The sequence below is a fragment of the Oryctolagus cuniculus genome, chromosome 9 (assembly GCF_964237555.1).
Source record: "Oryctolagus cuniculus chromosome 9, mOryCun1.1, whole genome shotgun sequence".
Lineage (NCBI taxonomy): Eukaryota > Metazoa > Chordata > Mammalia > Lagomorpha > Leporidae > Oryctolagus > Oryctolagus cuniculus.
The window spans coordinates 37,105,901-37,123,850 of NC_091440.1; the positions used below are offsets into that span (position 1 = coordinate 37,105,901).

The following is a 17,950-nucleotide window of genomic DNA, read 5'->3' on the forward strand; positions in this document are numbered from 1 at the left end:
TAGAGAACAGGAATAAGTGCCAGCTGATGATGCAGCCTTCTGACTCAGCCCTGAAGCCCTGTTTGGGTAGTATCCCCTGGGTGACCCCTGTTGCTTGCTACTGTACACACTGCAGGGTTTGGCAGCAGTTTGAGGGACGTTTATCCAAAGCATCCTTTTGGAGATTATTTCATCAATCTTTGTCATTCTTCTCAGTCCTCCCAGTTTATCCTCCTCTTTATTTGCCTCAGAGGACCTCATCTTTCATTGCACAGAGAAAACGGAAGTCAGCAGATGGAGAAGTAGGCATTATGGCACAGCCAATAGAGCTGCCACTTGGATGCTTGCATCCTATATCAGAGTGCCCGGGACCCGGTCCCACCTCTGCTTCCAATCCAGCTTCCTGATACTGCACCTGGGAAAGCAGCGGATGATGACTCAAACGCTTGAGTCCCTGCCATTCATTTGGGAGACCCAGGTGGAGTTCTCGGCTCCTGGCTTCGTCCTGGCACAGCCCTGGCTGTTGTGGGCATTTGCAGAGTAGACCAGCAAATGGAATATTTATTCATCTCTCTCTCTCTCTCTCTCTCTCTCTTTCAGTCTCTGTCTTTTAAATAAATAAAAATGAGTAAGTAAACATTAAAAAATGAGAAGTCATCAGATGGGATTTTCTTAAGTTTTTGACAGCTTACCTATCAAATTACCTGCATCCACACTTATTTTCTTTTTGCCTTTTTGATGGAACAAGTATCTTGTATCTTGTCTACTGATAATTTGTTCACTGTTTCTGGATTAAATGCCTTCGTGCCTTCTCAAGGAATGCATTCCTGTATTTAATAATACTCAGTGAGCATCTACCTTCTAACAGGCACCATGCTCCACGGAGTGATGGACAGCTTTCTGTGTTGTAGATGCATGTTCTTTTCCTCTGCTGGTTGCTTTTTATTAACATTTAACCAGGCTCAATGTTTTCTCCCAGACAGAAACCAATTTAATCAAGCCAAACTGAAAACACAAACAGAAACAAACAGTACTTCAACTATAGTCCCTTCGTCAGGTAGTATCCTGTGATTATTTTTCTCTTCAAAGTCAGGCACTACACACATTGTGCCTGTATTCAGCATTCCCATGTCTTCATCTTGCATTCAAACTACAGTCCATAGAATTGGGACTGTTGCTTCTCTGGTGCCCACTAAATGCACTTTCACTTTGGTCACCAACAACCTGCCCATAGTTTTCCTGCATGGAAATGTTTCAGTCACTACCTCATTTGATGTGCAATGCAACATGTAGGAATCTAGTCTACTTTTCTTTTTTCTTTTGGCTTGGTTTTCACATTACTCCTATGTCTCTGGTTCATCCTTCTAATGCTAGGTTTGTGTCTGTCTTTTCCTTAAGTGTTAATGTCCCTTGGGGATTTCCCAGGCAGTCTTTCTTTCTCATTGTTAGCATTCTCTATGGTTGATGTCACCAGCTCCTAAAATAGTAATTATTATCCATACCATATGCTTGGCAGAAATATGCTTGGCATTGTGTTGAGAAACGAAGTTGTTGGAATCACAAACAGCATCTCATCTACAGAGAAAAAGCCAAAAAAACAAAATATGTTGATTAATGCTGATCAGCAACTCACTGCTTACCAATTAAATATTGGTGGAGTGACAGAACAAAGTTACTAAGTTTACAGCCAGTGTCTCAGTCACCACAATCATAAATACGTATTACAATTTCATTTTGTATAGTTGATTCTTACCATAAAGATTGTAATGGAAAAAAGCTTACATTTCCTACAGCTTTGATGTAGTACATAAATATATCATCATAAAAACATGAAAATGGAATTTTACAATATCAACTGCCTTTAGGGGACATTCCAAAGGAGATGATGTTCGTGATGATGATGGTATTCCTTTTTCAGTTAAAAGACAGGTTTTTTCCTTCCCAGGAAGGAAAAAAATTATATTCAGATCCAGTATATAAAGATTGAATATATCCTCGCCCCTCCTGGCTGCTGATAAATATTCTTTGTGCATTTATGGTGTCGCTCCCCCTCTTCGTGGGGGAACGACACTAAACCCTGCCTAGGCTTCATATCCGAGTCACGGCACCATTATGTCGCTCCCCCTCTTCGTGGAGGAGCAACACAGGACCCTGCGCTGTTCTTTCGTCTGCTCGGCCCTTCCCGGGTTTGCTGCTGGTTCTTCCCGGGTTGGCTACTATCCCTTCCACCTCCGTGGAAGGGCAGTTCCCCCTGGCCACATTCCCCACTTCCGCAGGGGAGCGGCACACCGCCGGCCGGCTCTCTCGGGGGCTGCACGGGGGCTGCACAGGTGTTCCCCTTAGATGTTCCCCTTAGATGTTCCTCTTAGATGTTCCTGGTGCATGCAGTCTCTCTCCTCCTTTATAGTCCTCCTCTGCCAATCCCAACTCGGCTGCCCACACGCCGAGTACGCTGCTCTCCTCCAATCAGTAGCAAGTCCTACAGTTTATTGGTTGAACTGGAGGCAGCTGTGCAGAAGCTGTTTACTTCTCTCCCAGCGCCATATTGTGGGAGAGCAGATGCACAGAATAAGTCTTAATTCCAGTAACTCAGTCTAGTCCAGGTTGCTCCCCACAGAGGGAGAGCAGATGCATAGAATAAGTCTTAATTCCAGTAACAGTATAGTCCGAGTTGCTCCCCACATATGGCATGTGATTTACAAATGTTGTTGAACCCTTTCCTTTACCTTAAAACCTGTGCTAGTTCTTCTCCATTTGCTTAACCAGATGCACTCTCTGCCTTTTGTTTCCCAACAACCAGGGACTTTGTCTTCTGAGAATTGTATCACTTGTACTTTCATTTGTTTCTGTTTGGAAGCACACCAAAACCAGATGGAAAATAAGATAACAGGTCAGGGTGTTTCTCCCCTTCTCCCTTGCTCCCCAGTATAGACGTACTGCTACTTTGGGTTTAGGTTTCCATTGGGTGCATCTTTAAACTTCTAGGAAACCTTTTAGTTGAGTAGAGGAAGTACCAACTTAAATTCCTAGGAACCATGAAGAAGAGTCTTGTAGATATACATTCCTGAAGTCAAGTATTTTTTGTTGTTGTTAAATTTTATTTATTTGAAAGGCATGGTGTGTGTGTGTGTGTGTGTGTGTGTGTGTATGAGAGAGAGAGAGAGAGAGAGAGAGAGAGAGACTCTTTCTTTTGTTAGTCACTCCTCAAATGCCTGCAACAGCCCAGGCTGGGCCAGATCAAATCCAGGAGGCAGGAACTGCATCTAGATCTTTCACATGGGTGGGAGGGACCCAAGTACTTGGGCCATGCATTGCTGCCTCCCAGCACATATTCTCAGGAAGGTGGATTAGATGCAGAGACAGGATGCTATCTGAACCTCTCCAAAATGGGATGCAGCTGTCTCAGTGGCAGCTGTACCCACTGAGCCACAACATCTGCCCGACTTGGGCCATTTCACTTCCTTCCTTCCTTCCTTCCTTCCTCCTTCCTTCCTTCCTCCCTCCCTCTCTCCCTTCTCTCTCTCTCTTCCTTCCTTCCTTCCTTCCTTCCTTCCTTCCTTCCTTCCTTCCTTCCTTCCTTCCTTTATTTCTGTTTTTCTTTCTTTCTAGTGGTAAGCATGCTAGTAAATTTAAATGAAGAGAAAGAATGTGGAGAGTACATCTGGTGGATCAGCTGGGCATCTCAGAATTGAGAGCCCAATCTGCATTCAGTTGCATGTTGGGTGTGGGCCCTCTTTCTCCTCCCCCTACATCCTTTTTGGAATATTGCTGGGTGGAGGGTTTTCTGGGCATGGAGTACCTCCCAGAACTTCAAAATAGTCCCCTTGGTGAAGAGCCCATGAGATTCCCCTAAGCTGCTCCTAGGGAGAGGGCTGGGACCCACCCAACCAGGTTACTGAACAATGGCAGGATTTTTGATATGTAAATGCTGGTTTGCTTTCAAGGCTTGCTTCCTTGTTCCATAACACAGAAATCTTTTGGGGAAACATGGATTGGTCATATCATCTTAAGGGATAGACTGGAAGCCCTGTCTCATGACCACCTGGAGCTGGATGGCGTATACTCTGTTAGAGCATTAAAGATACATGGTCCAAAGAGAAGCAGCAAGTGGATGGAGGTTATAGGTACACTGAGGAGCAACAGCCAGGATATCCATGAATGTAAATTAGGTAAAAAATTCGAGCCTTTGTCAGCTTGGTCCTGGAGTTGTCTGACCTTACGCAAGAAACTGTTAACATGGTTTTGTGCCTCTCTGGAAAGTTTGATTGACGCCCCCCCCCCCCCCCCCCCGCCAAGAAACAAACAATTTTAAAGCACAAAACAGATGCCCCGTTGGGCAGCATTTAGCGTGTCCAACGCTTGCTTGTTTTGAAGGATTGGGTTTAGCAACCCTACTGCAAGGGCCCCAGTCAAGACAGCCTTTAACTGGGCAAAGGAGGGGACCCTGTTCTGACTTGCTCTTGAGAACCTGATATAGATAGTTAATCTCTTAACTTGAGAATCTTCAGTTTTGGAAATAAAAGATAGTTTATTCCAGGCTGGCAAATTTTAGTCCTTCTTTACTTCCTTAAATTCTACTTGCATATTTTACAGTTATTTTCTATGTCCATCTCTTCCTTGAAGTACCTTATCATATAAAGACAGTATAAACCAGTGACACTCAGTTTGTGTCTTGGAAATATCTTTACTCAAATCAAAAGCCCATCATGGTATTGCTTCCTTCCCGTTTGCCACATGGTCCTGGCATCAGTGTCACATACTTTAGAGTTTTGTTATGGCACCATCCCAGTTCTACATACTGCACAGAACTTCCATTACTTTCCACTTGTCTGCACCCCTTATTAGCTGAGTTCTATGAGGATGACAACAGTGTTTCCAGTGCCTGGATCACAACTGATAATTCAATATACTGCTAAATAAATAAATATTCTTAAATTCCTAAAAACTGGTGCTAGTGTTGTGGCATAGGGGCTTAAGCCACCACATGCAATGCCAATATCTCATATGGGCAGCAATTTGAGTCCTGGCTGCCCCACTTCTGATCTGTTAAGGCACTTGGGAAAGCAGTGGAAGATGGCCCAAGTACTTGGGCCCCTGTATCCACATGGGAGACCTAGAAGAATTTCCTGGCTCCTGCCTTTGGCCTGACCAGCTCTGTCTATTATGGCCATTTGGGGAGTGAACCAGTAAATGGCAGATATGTCTCTCTTTCTCTCTCTCTCTTTCTCTCTCCACACACCACACACACTTTCTGACTCTGTCTCTCCCTCTCTGTAATTCTTTCAAAAATAAATAAATAAATCTCTAAAACATTCCTAAAGACCTTTTTTATTTTATTTTTTTTCACTTTTATTTAATGAATATAAATTTCCAAAGTACGATTTATGGATTACAATGGCTTCCCCCCCATACCGTCCCTCCCACCCACAACCCTCCCCTTTCCCACTCCCTCTCCCCTTCCATTCACATCAAGATTCATTTTCGATTATCTTAATATACAGAAGATCAGCTTAGTATACATTAAGTAAGGATTTCAGCAGTTTGCTCCCACAGAGAAACATAAAGTGAAAAATAATAGATGATTTTTTTAAAATGATGATGAAATCAGATCAGACCTATTGTCATGTTTAATCCCAGTGAGAGTCAAGTTGGGAGCTGATAATTTCTTTCTTTCTTTCTTTTTTTTTTTTTTTTTACAGAGGATCAGTTTAGTATACATTAAGTAAAGATTTCAACAGTTTGCACCCCCATAGAAACACAAAGTGAAATATATTGTTTGAGTACTCGTTATAGCATTAAATCTCAATGCACAGCACATTAAGGACAGTGATCCTACATGAGGAGTAAGTGCACAGTGACTCCTGTTGTTGACTTTACCAATTGACACTCCTGTCTATGGCATCAGTAATCTCCCTATGCTCCAGTCATGAGTTTCCAAGGCTATGGAAGCCCTCTGAGTTCTCCGATTCTTATCTTGTTTAGACAAGGTCATAGTCAAAGTGGAGGTTCTCTCCTCCCTTCAGAGAAAGGTACCTCCTTCTTTGAAGACCTGTTCTTTCCACTGGGATCTCACTCACAGAGATCTTTTGCCAGAGTGTCTTGGTTTTCCATGCCTGACATACTCCCATGGGCTTTTCAGCCAGATCCAAATGCCTTTAGGGCTGATTCTGAGGCCAGAGTGCTATTTAGGACATCTGCCATTCTATGAGTCTGCTGAGTTTCTCACTTCCCATGTTGGATCACTCTCCTCCTTATTTATTCTATCGGTTAGTGTTAGCAGGTACTAGACTTGTTTATGTGCTCCCTTTGACTCTTAGTCCTTTCATTATGATCAATTGTGAACTGAAATTGATCACTTGGACTAGTGAGATGGCATTGGTACATGCCACCTTGATGGGATTGAATTGGAATCCCCTGGTATGTTTCTAACTCTACCATTTGGGGCAAGTCAGCTTGAGCATGTCCCAAATTATACATCTCTTCCCTCTCTTATTCCCACTCTTATGTTTAACAGGGATCACATTTCAGTTAATTTTCAACACTTAAGAATAACTGTGTATTAATTACAGAATTAAACCAGTCATATTAAGTAGAACAGACAAAAAAACTACTAAGAGGGATAATGTATTAAGTTGTTCATTAACAGTCAGGGCTATGCTGATCAAGTCACCGTTTCCCATAGTGTCCATTTCACTTCAGGAGGTTTCCTTTTTAGACCTTTTAACAACACATCATTGCTATGTTCTGTCTCATCTGTTATTCTAGTATCTACTAACCTAGGTCAGCTAGAATCTTTCTAACTCTTCTCTTTAGTATGGTACCTAATAGCATGCAACCTGCACAAACCTGAGCAGTGGTCTTTATTTCAACCAAAATTCTTCCATCTCCAAAATGTGATTCCTAAAAATTTTTTTAAACATCTACATGACACAGTTCTTCTTCCTGTAAAACAAGGAGACTAGTAGTGGTTAGATGATTGCTGTGAGGGTGACCCAGTGAAGAAAGAGCTCAACACATGGTGGACATTACTATTATTATTTAATTTTTATATCCACACATAGAAAACTTGTAGTGCTAGCTGTTTCTCGAAAAAACAATTGGGGAAAAGAAGTATCTGGGGAAAGAAGTGGACAGAAGTCTTATATTTTGAAGCAGTTTTACATCACATTTACATGTTTTGGTGAATAATGTACATATATGAATGCAAACTATTGAAAACAATGATTGATTTAGAAGAATATTACATGTGTATTTTCATTTTAATCTCTATTATTTATCTCTGATTATCAGATGCTGTACTTTTTAAATTTCATTTTTCATTTATAATTTGAAAGGCAGAAAGAGAGAGAGGGAGGGAGGGAGGGAAAGAGAGAGAGAAAAAGAGAGAGAGAGAGAGAGAGAGAGAGCTAAAGATATATCTTCCACCCATTGGTTTATTCCACAAATGCCAACAACAGGCAGGGTTGGACCAGGATCCAGGAACTCAATCTGATTCTCCCATGTGCATGGTAGGAATTCAATACTTGAGCCATCCCCTGCTGCCTCCCAGGGTGCACATCAGCAGGAAACTGGATTCAAGGGCAGAGAAGCTGGAGCTCGAACCGTGGATTGTGATATGGGACACAGGCATCACATGTGGCTACCTAACTGCTGTGCCAAATGCCTGCTCCCATGTTTAACAACTATACATATTTATGTGGTACCGTGTGGTATTTCAATACATGTATGCATTGTGTAACACCCAATCAGTGTAAATAGCCAAAAGCTTTTAGTGTGAAAACAATAAAAATCTTACGTTCTTGCTTTTTTGTGAATATACATCAATTTAATGTGTACAACACATTAACATTATAGTCATTCTTACTCCTATGTAACTGCAACTTTGTATCTGTAAATCAACCTTTCCCCATCCCTCTCTCCCCTCTTCCCTTTCCAGGCTCTGGCAACCATCATTATACTTTTAACTTCTATGAGACACCCTCCCCCCTTTTTAGACACCACATATGAGTGGGATTAAATGATATATTTACGGGCTGGTGCTGTGGTGCAGTGGGTTAATCCTCTGCCTGTGGTGCTGGCATCCCATATGGGCGCTGGTTCTAGTTCTGACTGCTCCTCTTCCAGTCCATCTCTCTGCTGTGGCCCGGGAAGGCAGTGGAGGATGGCCCAAGTGCTTGGGCCCCTGCATCCACATGGGAGATCAGCACAGCTGATCAGCACAGCTCCGGCTGTTGAGGCCATTTGGGGAGTAAACCAACAGAAGGAAGACCTTTCTCTCTGTCTCTCTCTTTCACTGTCTATGACTCTACCTGTCAAATAAATAAATAAAAATCTTAAAAAATGATATATTTAAAAAACAAGCAAGAAAAATTTGGACTAACTTACCCATGACAAACTCAAAAGAGATTTATTTTTAAGCCTTTTAGAGCCCATCAGAGATGGTAATTAAAGAAGAAGGCTTTTTACAGGGCATAATACTTTTACTGAGGCGTTACTATCACTTTTAGTTGTAAAGATTTTTATTAGGTTAAAAAGAAAATGGCTGGGGCTGGCACTGTGCATAGTAGGTAAAGCTGCTGCCTACACTGCTGGCATCCCATATGGTCATCAGTTCATGTCCTGGCTGCTCCACTTCCAAACCAGCTTCCTGCTATTGCGCCTGGGAAAGCAGCAGAAGATGGTCCAAGTACTTGGGCTCCTGTACCCATGTGGAAGACCCGGAAGAAGCTCCTGGTTCCGGGCTTCAGATCGGCCTAGCTCTGGCCATTGCAACCATTTAGGGAGTTAACCAGCAGATAAAAGATCTCTCTCTGTCTCTCCCATTCTCTCTCTGTAACTTTGCCTTTCAAATAAGTAAATAAATAATTCTTAAAAAAGAAAATAGTCAATAGTATCAATATAAATCCACTTAATTTTTTTTTTTTTTTTTTTTTTTTTTTTTACAGGCAGACTGGACAGTGAGAGAGAGAGACAGAGAGAAAGGTCTTCCCTTTTCTGTTGGTTTATCCCCCAGTGGCTGCTGCGGTCGGCACGCTGTGGCCAGTGCACCTCGCTGATCCGAAGCCAGGAGCCAGATACTTATCCTGGTCTCCCATGGGGTGCAGGGCCCAAGGACTTGGGCCATCCTCCACTGCCTTCTCGGGCCACAGCAGAGAGCTGGACTGGAAGAGGAGCAACTGGGACAGAATCTGGTGCCCCGACCAGAACTAGAACCCCGGTGTGCCAGCGCCGCAGGTGGAGGATTAGCCTATTGAGCCGCAGTGCTGGCTAATCCACTTAGTTCTAATGAGCATGAATGTGAGGTTTGAATCAAGGACCAAGGAGTGTATAGTGGGGGGAAATATTTAATCTTTCCACATGAACACCCTCATTCTAATATGCAGTGATTCACTGAGTATGGTTTATTTCCCCTGCGTGGCTGATGTGCAGTTGATAGCTTGAAAGCAGGCATTTTAATAAATGCTCATTCTAACTTTGTTTCCTTTCATCTCTCAACAAGATTTTATGACAGCAGAGTTTTCAGACAACTTGAGGCACTCCAGCCTCAGCCAAACAGATTTCTGAATTATGCAGCAAGACAAAAATGGGTATTGGTAAAATTATCCCAGGCTCATGGTGGGAGAAGAGTCTGTTTCCGCTATAGAAATTTGTTACTTCCAAATCCAGTTGACAGGTTTTTTTTTTTTTAATGTTCAAGAAGGCTTTAAATTAATGTATTGGCCAGACATTTATTAATCACCTCTGTCTCTAACACTGTGCCTGATGGGCAATCTTTTCCTAGGTATTCCATTCTCTGCAATATTACTCTATTCACTTATACTCCAACTTCCTCAGCTAAAAAACAATGCCACTAGTATAATTCTTACTGTACATTAATCTGTATGGGACATTAAGAAGTAGCACCAATGCATGAAGTCTGGGCTGAATAAACAATTACTTATTTTTTATCAAGCTATCATAAGGGATGGGTATTCTGTCTAGTGATTAAGATACCGGTGAGGATGCCTGGATCTCACATCAGAGTGCTGGCTTGGATTCTAGGCTCTGGCTCTTGATTCCAGCTTCCTGCTAATGTGGACCCCAGGAGACAGCAAATGATGGCTCAAGAAGTTGGGGTCCTGCCACCCACATGGGAGAGCTGGATTGAATCCCAGGTCTCTGGGTGCATGTATGTGATCATACATGTGCTGCTGCTTTCTCAAATAAATTAATCAATTGAAAAATATTTGTTTTCTATCATACCTAGCATTTTAATGTGTTTGGATTATGGGTATGTGGGAAATTTTTGTAACTCAAGCCAATCTCTCATATGAAATGGGAATTCAATCATAATACACATTTTTTTTTAAGATTTATTTATTTATTTGAATGCAGAGTTACAGAGAGGCAAAGGCAGAAAGAGAGAGAAAGAGAGAGAAGGAGAAAGAGAAAGAGAAAGGTCCTCCATCTGCTGGTTCACTCCCCAGATGGCCACAATGACCAGAGCTGTGCTGATCTGTAGCCAGGAGCACCAAGAACTTCCTCTGGGTCTCCCACGCAGATACAGGGGCCCAAGGACTTGGGCCATCTTATACTGCTTTCCTAGGCCATAGCAGAGAGCTGAATTGGAAGTGGAGCAGCCGGGACTTGAACCAGTGCCCATATGGGATGCTGGCACTGCAGGCAGCAGCATTAACTGCTACGCCACAGTGCCGTTCCCCATACTACACATTCTAAGTCATTTCCCCCTCCCCCTCACACAATAGTAAATATATGTTTTGATTTGTAGAATTTTGTGGGGAGGCTTCTGCTTTCCAGCTTTGGTCTGGACTGGATGACTTCCAGACCTCGTACGGGGCGGCCATCCTGGACTGCTACTGTATGTCCTTGGAGGTAGTCAGTGCCTCAGCACACAACACACTCACAGCCTTGCCCTCTTGTGCTTACTGCAGGGCCTTTTCCATTGGCTGACTGTGGCTCATCTGCATACTTTCCCCAGGGCCACATGTTCCTTTTGCCAGGCAAGCCATGTGAGTGGTTTCCAGAGGTCGTTTCTAGTCTTCTACTTGTGTATCCTGCCTCCTTCTACTCCCTGTTGGCGATGGGCATGGGAAAATGCTGAGGTCTTGCAGGTGTGCTGAGCTACTCTAGGGAAGGGGCAGTGCTATGGCCCCTTCTCCTGGCTCAGACAAAAGAGACAGAGCCAAGATGCCTTCACTGGATATCTACAGAACCTCATTTTCCTTCTTCTGCACCATCTCTTAAGTCTGAGAAAACTCTGGTATCTAGCGCTAGAGAAAGTGACTCTTGGGAGTGTGTATTCTAAATGCTTTGTCTCTTCTAGGTCCTTAGTTTTTGAAGCATGAAAGCTAAGAATGGACTCTTTTGTTCCCTGTGTTCTGCTGTGTCATCTCTTTCCTGGAGCAGCCAGTGGAATTCTTGGCTGCCTGGACTGGGAAGGTCACAGGGAACAACTGGGGAAAACAGTTAATATCTCAAAATTCTATGAAGTCCTGTGTGTCATCACCAGCCGGAGATCAATCACAATTTTTTGAAGGCATCCTGTTATTTTTCTAGTGTCTTATAATTAGCTCATGGATACATTTAGTGTGTGTACTTGAATAAGCTAATAAAATCTTTTGGTATATCATCTCTGAGATAAAACTCTCCTCTTTAGTTTTTCTTTCTTTTTAAGATTTATTTTATCTATTTGAAAGGCAGAGTTACAGAGATAGAGGGAGAGACAGACAGGGCGAGAGAGAACTTCCATTCACTGGGGACTCCCCAAATGGTTGCAATGGCCAGGACTGGGCCAGGCCAAAACCAGGAGCCAAGAACTTCATCTGGATCTCCCATGTGGATGCAGGGATCCAAATACTTGTGCCGCCCTCTGCTGCTTTCTCAGGCACATTATCAGGGAGCTGGATTGGAAGTAGAACAGCTGGGACTCCAATGGGTACCCATAATGGATGCTGGCATCGTAGGCAGCAACTTAAACACACAACACCACAACACCAGCCCCAATCTTTAGTTTTCTAAGTACTAATTTGCTATTTCACTCATTCATTCAGTATTTGTTAAGAACCTAGTAAATGTCACCCACTTGATTTCTGTTAGAGGAAAATATGAGACAAAACAAACAATCCCTTCTCTCAAGATGTTCTTTCTGCAGTGTGAACACAGACAAGTCACCCAATAATTACTAAGAGTGTGACAAGACCAGTAGCCATGGCATGCAGAGAAGAGATAACCACTAATGTTGCCTGGGAGAGAAAGAAAGCTCTTCACACAAGAGTTGACCTTGGTTTGGCTCTTGAAGAATGAATGGGTATTCCAATAGCAAAGGACAGAGGACAGTCAAGTTCCAGGGCTGTGGGAAGAGAAAGCCCTCCGGGGCAGGAAGGAGCCAGTGAAGCCCCATACAGTGAGGAGCATGCAATATGTTCAGGAACAGAGGGGTTGTCTGGATTTGAACGCTGGGGACTGGGGAACAATAATGATAACTCGTAAGATCCGAGCTTTGTGCTTCAGGACATGGATCTTTCTGTAGAGACTTTTTTTTTTTTTTTTTTTTGACAGGCAGAGTTAGACAGTGAGACAGAGAGACAGAGAGAAAGGTCTTCCTTCCGTTGGTTCACTCCCCAAATGGCCGCTACAGCCGCCGCGCTGCGCTGATCCAAAGCCAGGAGCCAGGTGCTTCTTTCTGGTCTCCCATGCGGGTGCAGGGCCCAAGCACTTGGGCCATCCTCCACTGCCCTCCCGGGCCACAGCAGAGAGCTGGCCTGGAAGAGGGGCAACCGGGACAGAATCCGGCGCCCCGACCGGGACTAGAACCCGGGGTGCTGGTGCTGCAAGGCGGAGGATTAGCCAGGTGAGCCGCGGCACCGGCCTCTGTAGAGACTTTTAAGTAGAGAAGAGGAATGGATGGGGGCACAGAATAGAAGAGAGAGAGGGAGAGTGACAGCAAGCGAGCATGCTTTTGCTCGGGAACAGGGGAACTAGTTGAGTCTCCAACAAACTTTCCAATCTTTCACCACCAAAGAAGCTCAGGCCCTTGTATTTCTTTTTTTTTTTTTCTTTCTTTTTCTTTTTTTTTTTTTTTTTGACAGGCAGAGTGGACAGTGAGAGAGAGAGAGACAGAGAGAAATCTTCCTTTGCCGTTGGTTCACCCTCCAATGGCCGCCGCGGCCAGCGCGCTGCAGCCGGCGCACCGCGCTGTTCCGATGGCAGGAGCCAGGAGCCAGGTACTTTTCCTGGTCTCCCATGGGGTGCAGGGCCCAAGCACCTGGGCCATCCTCCACTGCACTCCCTGGCCACAGCAGAGGGCTGGCCTGGAAGAGGGGCAACCGGGACAGAATCCGGCGCCCCAACCAGGACTAGAACCCGGTGTGCCGGCGCCGCTAGGCGGAGGATTAGCCTAGTGAGCCGCGGCGCCGGCCAGGCCCTTGTATTTCTTATGAGGTATACATTTGGTTGCTAGGATATGACTATGTCTTAACAGCTTTCAATTAGTGTTGTCACCATCAATTTAGATGGGACATAACAGGAACACTTGAATAAGACTATTCAAGAGATGTTTCCATCAGGGTGTTGCAAATGCTTTTCATGGACATATGCTTTGGAGCTTTGCTAATGACAAATGTAGAAGAGCTGAGAGTCAGAGACTGATTTATTGCCTGATCCCTTAGTAAGCACTGTAGACCTGCATACTGGATAGAATACTTGCTAAATATATACTTTTAAAGATTTTATTTATTTACTTCACAGGTAGAGTTACAGAGAGAGGAAGAGAAAGAGAGAAAGTTCTTCCATATGCTGGTTCATTCCCCAGATGGCTACAACTGCTGGAGCTGCGCCGATCCGAAGCCAGGAGCCAGGAGCCAGGAGCCTTCTCTGGGTCTCCTACTCGGGTGCAGGGGCCCAAGGACTTGGGCCATCTTCTACTGCTTTCCCAGGCCATAGCAGACAGCTGGATCAGAAAAGGAGAAGCTGGTACTTGAACCGGCGCCCGTGGGATTCTGGCACCACAGGTGGAGGCTTAGTCCGCTACACCACAGAGCCGGCCCTGCCAAATATTTTTAAAGTTGTGTCCTGTTATCCTTTTTCTAAATTTAAATGATCAGATACATAGCTAAGTACTTTTCATGTGCAACTTTCTGCAGGTGACAGGGCGGCAGTAAGAAGCTACTAGCTTACCATCTAGTTCAGCTGTGTACTGGCCACAAGTATCAACACTGAAATTTCTTATACAAAATATATTATATACTAGAGTTTAACAATTATGTTTATCAGGCTAAGATAGATGAATAGCAAGCTGGCAAGAACTCCAAGTCAGTAGCTTAACAGAAGGAAAAGTTTATTTCTCACTCACGAGGAGTTGGCTGTGAGCGAGGTCGATTCCCCAGGACAGCTGTCTGAGGTGCACTGGCTCAGCATTCCCTTGGCTTTGACCACAAGGCACCTCCACGTGGACATGCTGTTTCCCCCACCACCACTGGAGGGAAGGAGCAGGCTAGAGAGCAAGAGCCGGCCACCTACTGGCAACTGGACACTTGTACTCAGAAATGTGACTCCACTCACTTCTGCTCCCGTTTCATGGTCAAAACAAGTCATGTGACCGTGGGTAACTTCAAAGGGGCTGGGAAGAGCTGTCTTTCCACTACAGAGAGGCTCAGACATTGGCAAACAGTAATCCTGCTCATCAACTGTGCAGTAAGGCAAACGCCACAGAAACACTACAAAGAGGGGCTAAGGGCATAGCAGGGCAGAAAGCAACCACACTTAGCGCGTCACAGAATAAAAGACAATTCTCCTGTGTTTCTATTGGTAAGTGACACTTGCTCACTGCTGCTTCCAGTTTATTGGACTACCAGGAACTGGCTTGCTAGGGCCCCAAACGCAATCCTAGCTCTCAAGCTAGGAGATCTGGGGGAGTTTTTTCCATCTCTTCTTTTTATATGGCACCTGGGGGGAAACGGTGTCTGTGTTAGAGTTTCTGGTAAGGTTCTAGAAGGAAGGCCTCAGTTTACCTTCCAATCACTTCTCACTGCTTCTTAAAAACATGCGCATGTTTTGCATAAAGGTCTTGAGAGTGGTTAAACCAAGAGACTTAATCAGTTAATAATGTCTACATCCTAGAGCTGAGATGCTAATTAGCAACAGAGCTTTTGGAGTTGCTCCCAGAATCCCTGCATAGGACTAATGGCAGCTGATCATATTGATCTTACATGAATAGGAGGAAAACTGGCCTCAGCATTTGCACAAAATGAGAACACCACTGAACTAAGCAGCAGTGAGAACCCTGGGGTTTTTATTCAGCCTCTAGACTGGGAGAGTCAAAAACCTGTTTTCCTGTTTACTTTGTAGTTGTTTCTTCCTCAATTATTTAGTGAGTACAAAAGAGAGTCTAATGTACACAAATGTTATACTTCTGTACTTTTCTGGTTCATAATTAGAATACTCAGATTATCAAAATATTTTTTGAGTTCTTTGGAAGTATACATGTTCACATGTAAAAAGGCTTTGAACTAAGGGCATAGAACAAATATAATTTCTCCATATTTTCAGAAGTTGGCTGCATTAAGAACCAGGAAGATTCGTGTTGTCAATGCTATATTTTAAGTGAAAACAGGAATTTAGAATATTTCATAATACTGTGACTTAATACACGAGTATTTTTCGAGGTTATTAGAAGAGAGGATTCAGAAACGAATATTCAAGCTTTGGAAGGCATCGAAGCCAAGCAAATACCGTTAAAAAAAAAAAAATCCAGAGCGAGCGGCCCTCTCTCCAGGGGGCGGTAGAGACTCCCAGAAGGGCGCTGAGAGAGGCCACGCCGGTCCTGGCTGTGCCCGCGCCGGGCTCGGGGCTGCTCCCGCGCGGGAGCCGGAGGAAGAGGCTGCAAAAGCAGCTGGGCTTTTGCAGGCGGAGACGGAGGCGGGGTAGCAGCCCGATTCAAGCGGCAGCCTGCGAGGAAGGAAGCAGGGCGCGAGGGAGGGACGGGAGCCGTGGGAGGAGGAGCAGCAGCGAGCTGGGCTGCCGCGGCGGCGGGAGGCGGGAGGCGGAGCGGCCGCCGCGGGGCCACGTTTTGTTTTCGTTGTTTTCCAGCGGAATAGTTTTCGCAGGCCCTTCCCGACGACTGACGGCGCCGCAGCCCGGCGGCTCCGACCTTCCAGGTGACAGCCGGTCACCCTGGTAGGAGTCAGCTCCGCCCCGAGTCACCCTCTCCCGCCCACAGCCCCATTCCCCGCCCAGCCTCCCGGTGCCTGCCAGAGGCGAGCGGGGCGGCCGCAGCGGAGCTGCAGCGCCCGAGCGCGGAGCGGCGAGGGCGTTCGGCGTGGTCCGGTGGCCTAGCAGACCCCGGCGGGGCGAGGGGAAGCCCGGTCCGAGGCGCAGGCCCACGGGAGGACGATGCCCATGTAGCCCGTCCTCTCCGGCTTGTTCCGCCTCCCCGCGCTCGCCTGGTTGCCCACGGCCGGAGCTTCGGAGCCACGCACGGGGAAGTGCCGCATGGGGCAGGGCCGCTGAAGCGCGGACTAAGGGGTCGCACCGGGCCGAGGCGGGCTCAGGGCCCCGGGGCGGCTGAGGGGCTCAGGTTCGGCGGCGGCGGCGGCGCCTGGGTTGTGGGAGAGTTGGGGGCGCGCTGCGCCCGGCCGGCTTCCCCGGTGCCCTCGTGAGTTATGGAGACGCCCAGCTGCATTCAGGATGAGCCTTTCCCGCACCCCCTGGAGCCCGAGGCGGGCGCGCCAACGCAGCCGGGCCCCGGGAAGCCGGGAGACAAGCAGTTCCGGCTGTGGTACGTGGGAGGGTCGTGCCTGGACCGCAGGACCACGCTGCCCATGCTGCCCTGGCTCATGGCCGAGATCCGCCGGCGCAGCCAGAAGCCCGAGGCGGGCGGCTGCTGCGGGGCGCCCGCCGCGCGCGAAGTGCTCCTGGTGCTTGGCGCGCCCTTCCTGCGCTGCGTCCCCGCACCGGGCGCCGGGGCGGCTGGGGGTGCGGGCCCCAGCACCGTACAGCCCAACCCCGCGGTGTTCATCTTCGAGCACAGGGCGCAGCACATCGCGCGCTTCATCCACAACAGCCACGACCTCACCTACTTTGCCTACCTGATCAAGGCGCAGCCCGACGACCCCGAGTCGCAGATGGCTTGCCACGTTTTCCGAGCCACAGACCCCAACCAGGCAAGACCGGGGCTCCGAGGCGCGGGGGCGGACCGGACCCTGGGGGTTGGGGGAGCTGGGCGGTAGGGGCTGGGTCCCCACTTTGAGGACCGCCTGTGGTTTGGCTGCTGGCACGCGCGCTTCACGTGGCACGCTGGATCGCCCGGTCTCCCCCTTCCCGGGACCTGGGAGTGGGTCAGAATTGGTACGGGGCTGGGCGAGTGGCCCGAGCAGACGGCCTGTGCAGGCACAGGGGAGAGTGGGAGGAGAAGAGCGGTCCCGGGACGCAGGAGGAGCTGGCGCGCCTGGGGAGGACGCGGAGAGAAGCGCGCGTGCCAGCAGGACCGCGGTGTCTGGGCTGGGACTGGAGGTGCCAGTGTGTGCGTGTGTGCACATGTGTGTAAGAGGGCACGCGGAAGCGGGAAGGGTGCTGGCCACAGGCTCTCCAGCCCTGCACCTTGACGCGTTTGGCCGGTCGCTCATCGTCCCAGCAGCACCTGCAGGTTTTGTGTCCGAGGCTTAGGGAAAGTTACCAGACAGGATCAGATTTGACGCAAAGTACAATTTGGCACCAGTAGCAAGAAGACTTTCTTTGCAGTTTTTTACGCACTTCTTGGAGACAGAATCCATACTTACTTGGGTGATTTAAAAATCAGTATAGGTTTCTAGTATCATTTTAAAAGTGGACTTAAAAAATTTTTTTTTTCTAATAGCCTTCCCCCAGGGGTTTCTTAGTCAAAGTGTTCTGTTACCAAGCAGTAAACATTGACTTCCTTCAAAACAGGTACAATTCTTATCTAACAGCAGGAGGAATCGAACCAGAACTTGACCAC

General features: G+C 46.7%; 1 protein-coding gene and 1 long non-coding RNA gene across 8 annotated transcripts in view; one reads left to right on the plus strand and one right to left on the minus strand.

Moving 5' to 3' along the window:
* Window positions 1-947: 947 nt before the first annotated feature.
* On the minus strand, window positions 948-17,537 carry LOC103349082 (uncharacterized). 3 transcript variants are annotated; one of them, XR_007921172.2, is made up of 4 exons: window positions 17,064-17,458; window positions 6,826-6,921; window positions 2,706-2,825; window positions 948-1,554 (listed from the first exon to the last, which is right to left on the minus strand). It is a non-coding gene; the product is annotated as an uncharacterized lncRNA (long non-coding RNA). The 3 variants fall into 3 exon arrangements; XR_011378753.1 differs by lacking the exon at window positions 2,706-2,825 and having other exon boundaries at window positions 17,064-17,537; XR_007921171.2 differs by lacking the exons at window positions 2,706-2,825; window positions 6,826-6,921 and having other exon boundaries at window positions 17,064-17,472.
* Window positions 14,764-17,950, plus strand: part of TBC1D4 (TBC1 domain family member 4) — a 220,050-nt gene continuing 216,863 nt past the window's right edge. For 4 of the 5 annotated variants that reach the window (XM_051850604.2, XM_051850605.2, XM_017343535.3 and 1 more), the window contains exon 1: window positions 16,540-17,138. In XM_051850604.2, the coding sequence (XP_051706564.1) occupies window positions 16,638-17,138 (501 nt within the window). In that variant the 5' untranslated portion in view covers window positions 16,540-16,637. Of the gene's footprint in view, window positions 14,785-16,539; window positions 17,139-17,950 lie in introns of those variants that run through there. The other variant, XM_070048715.1, reaches the window with a different exon arrangement.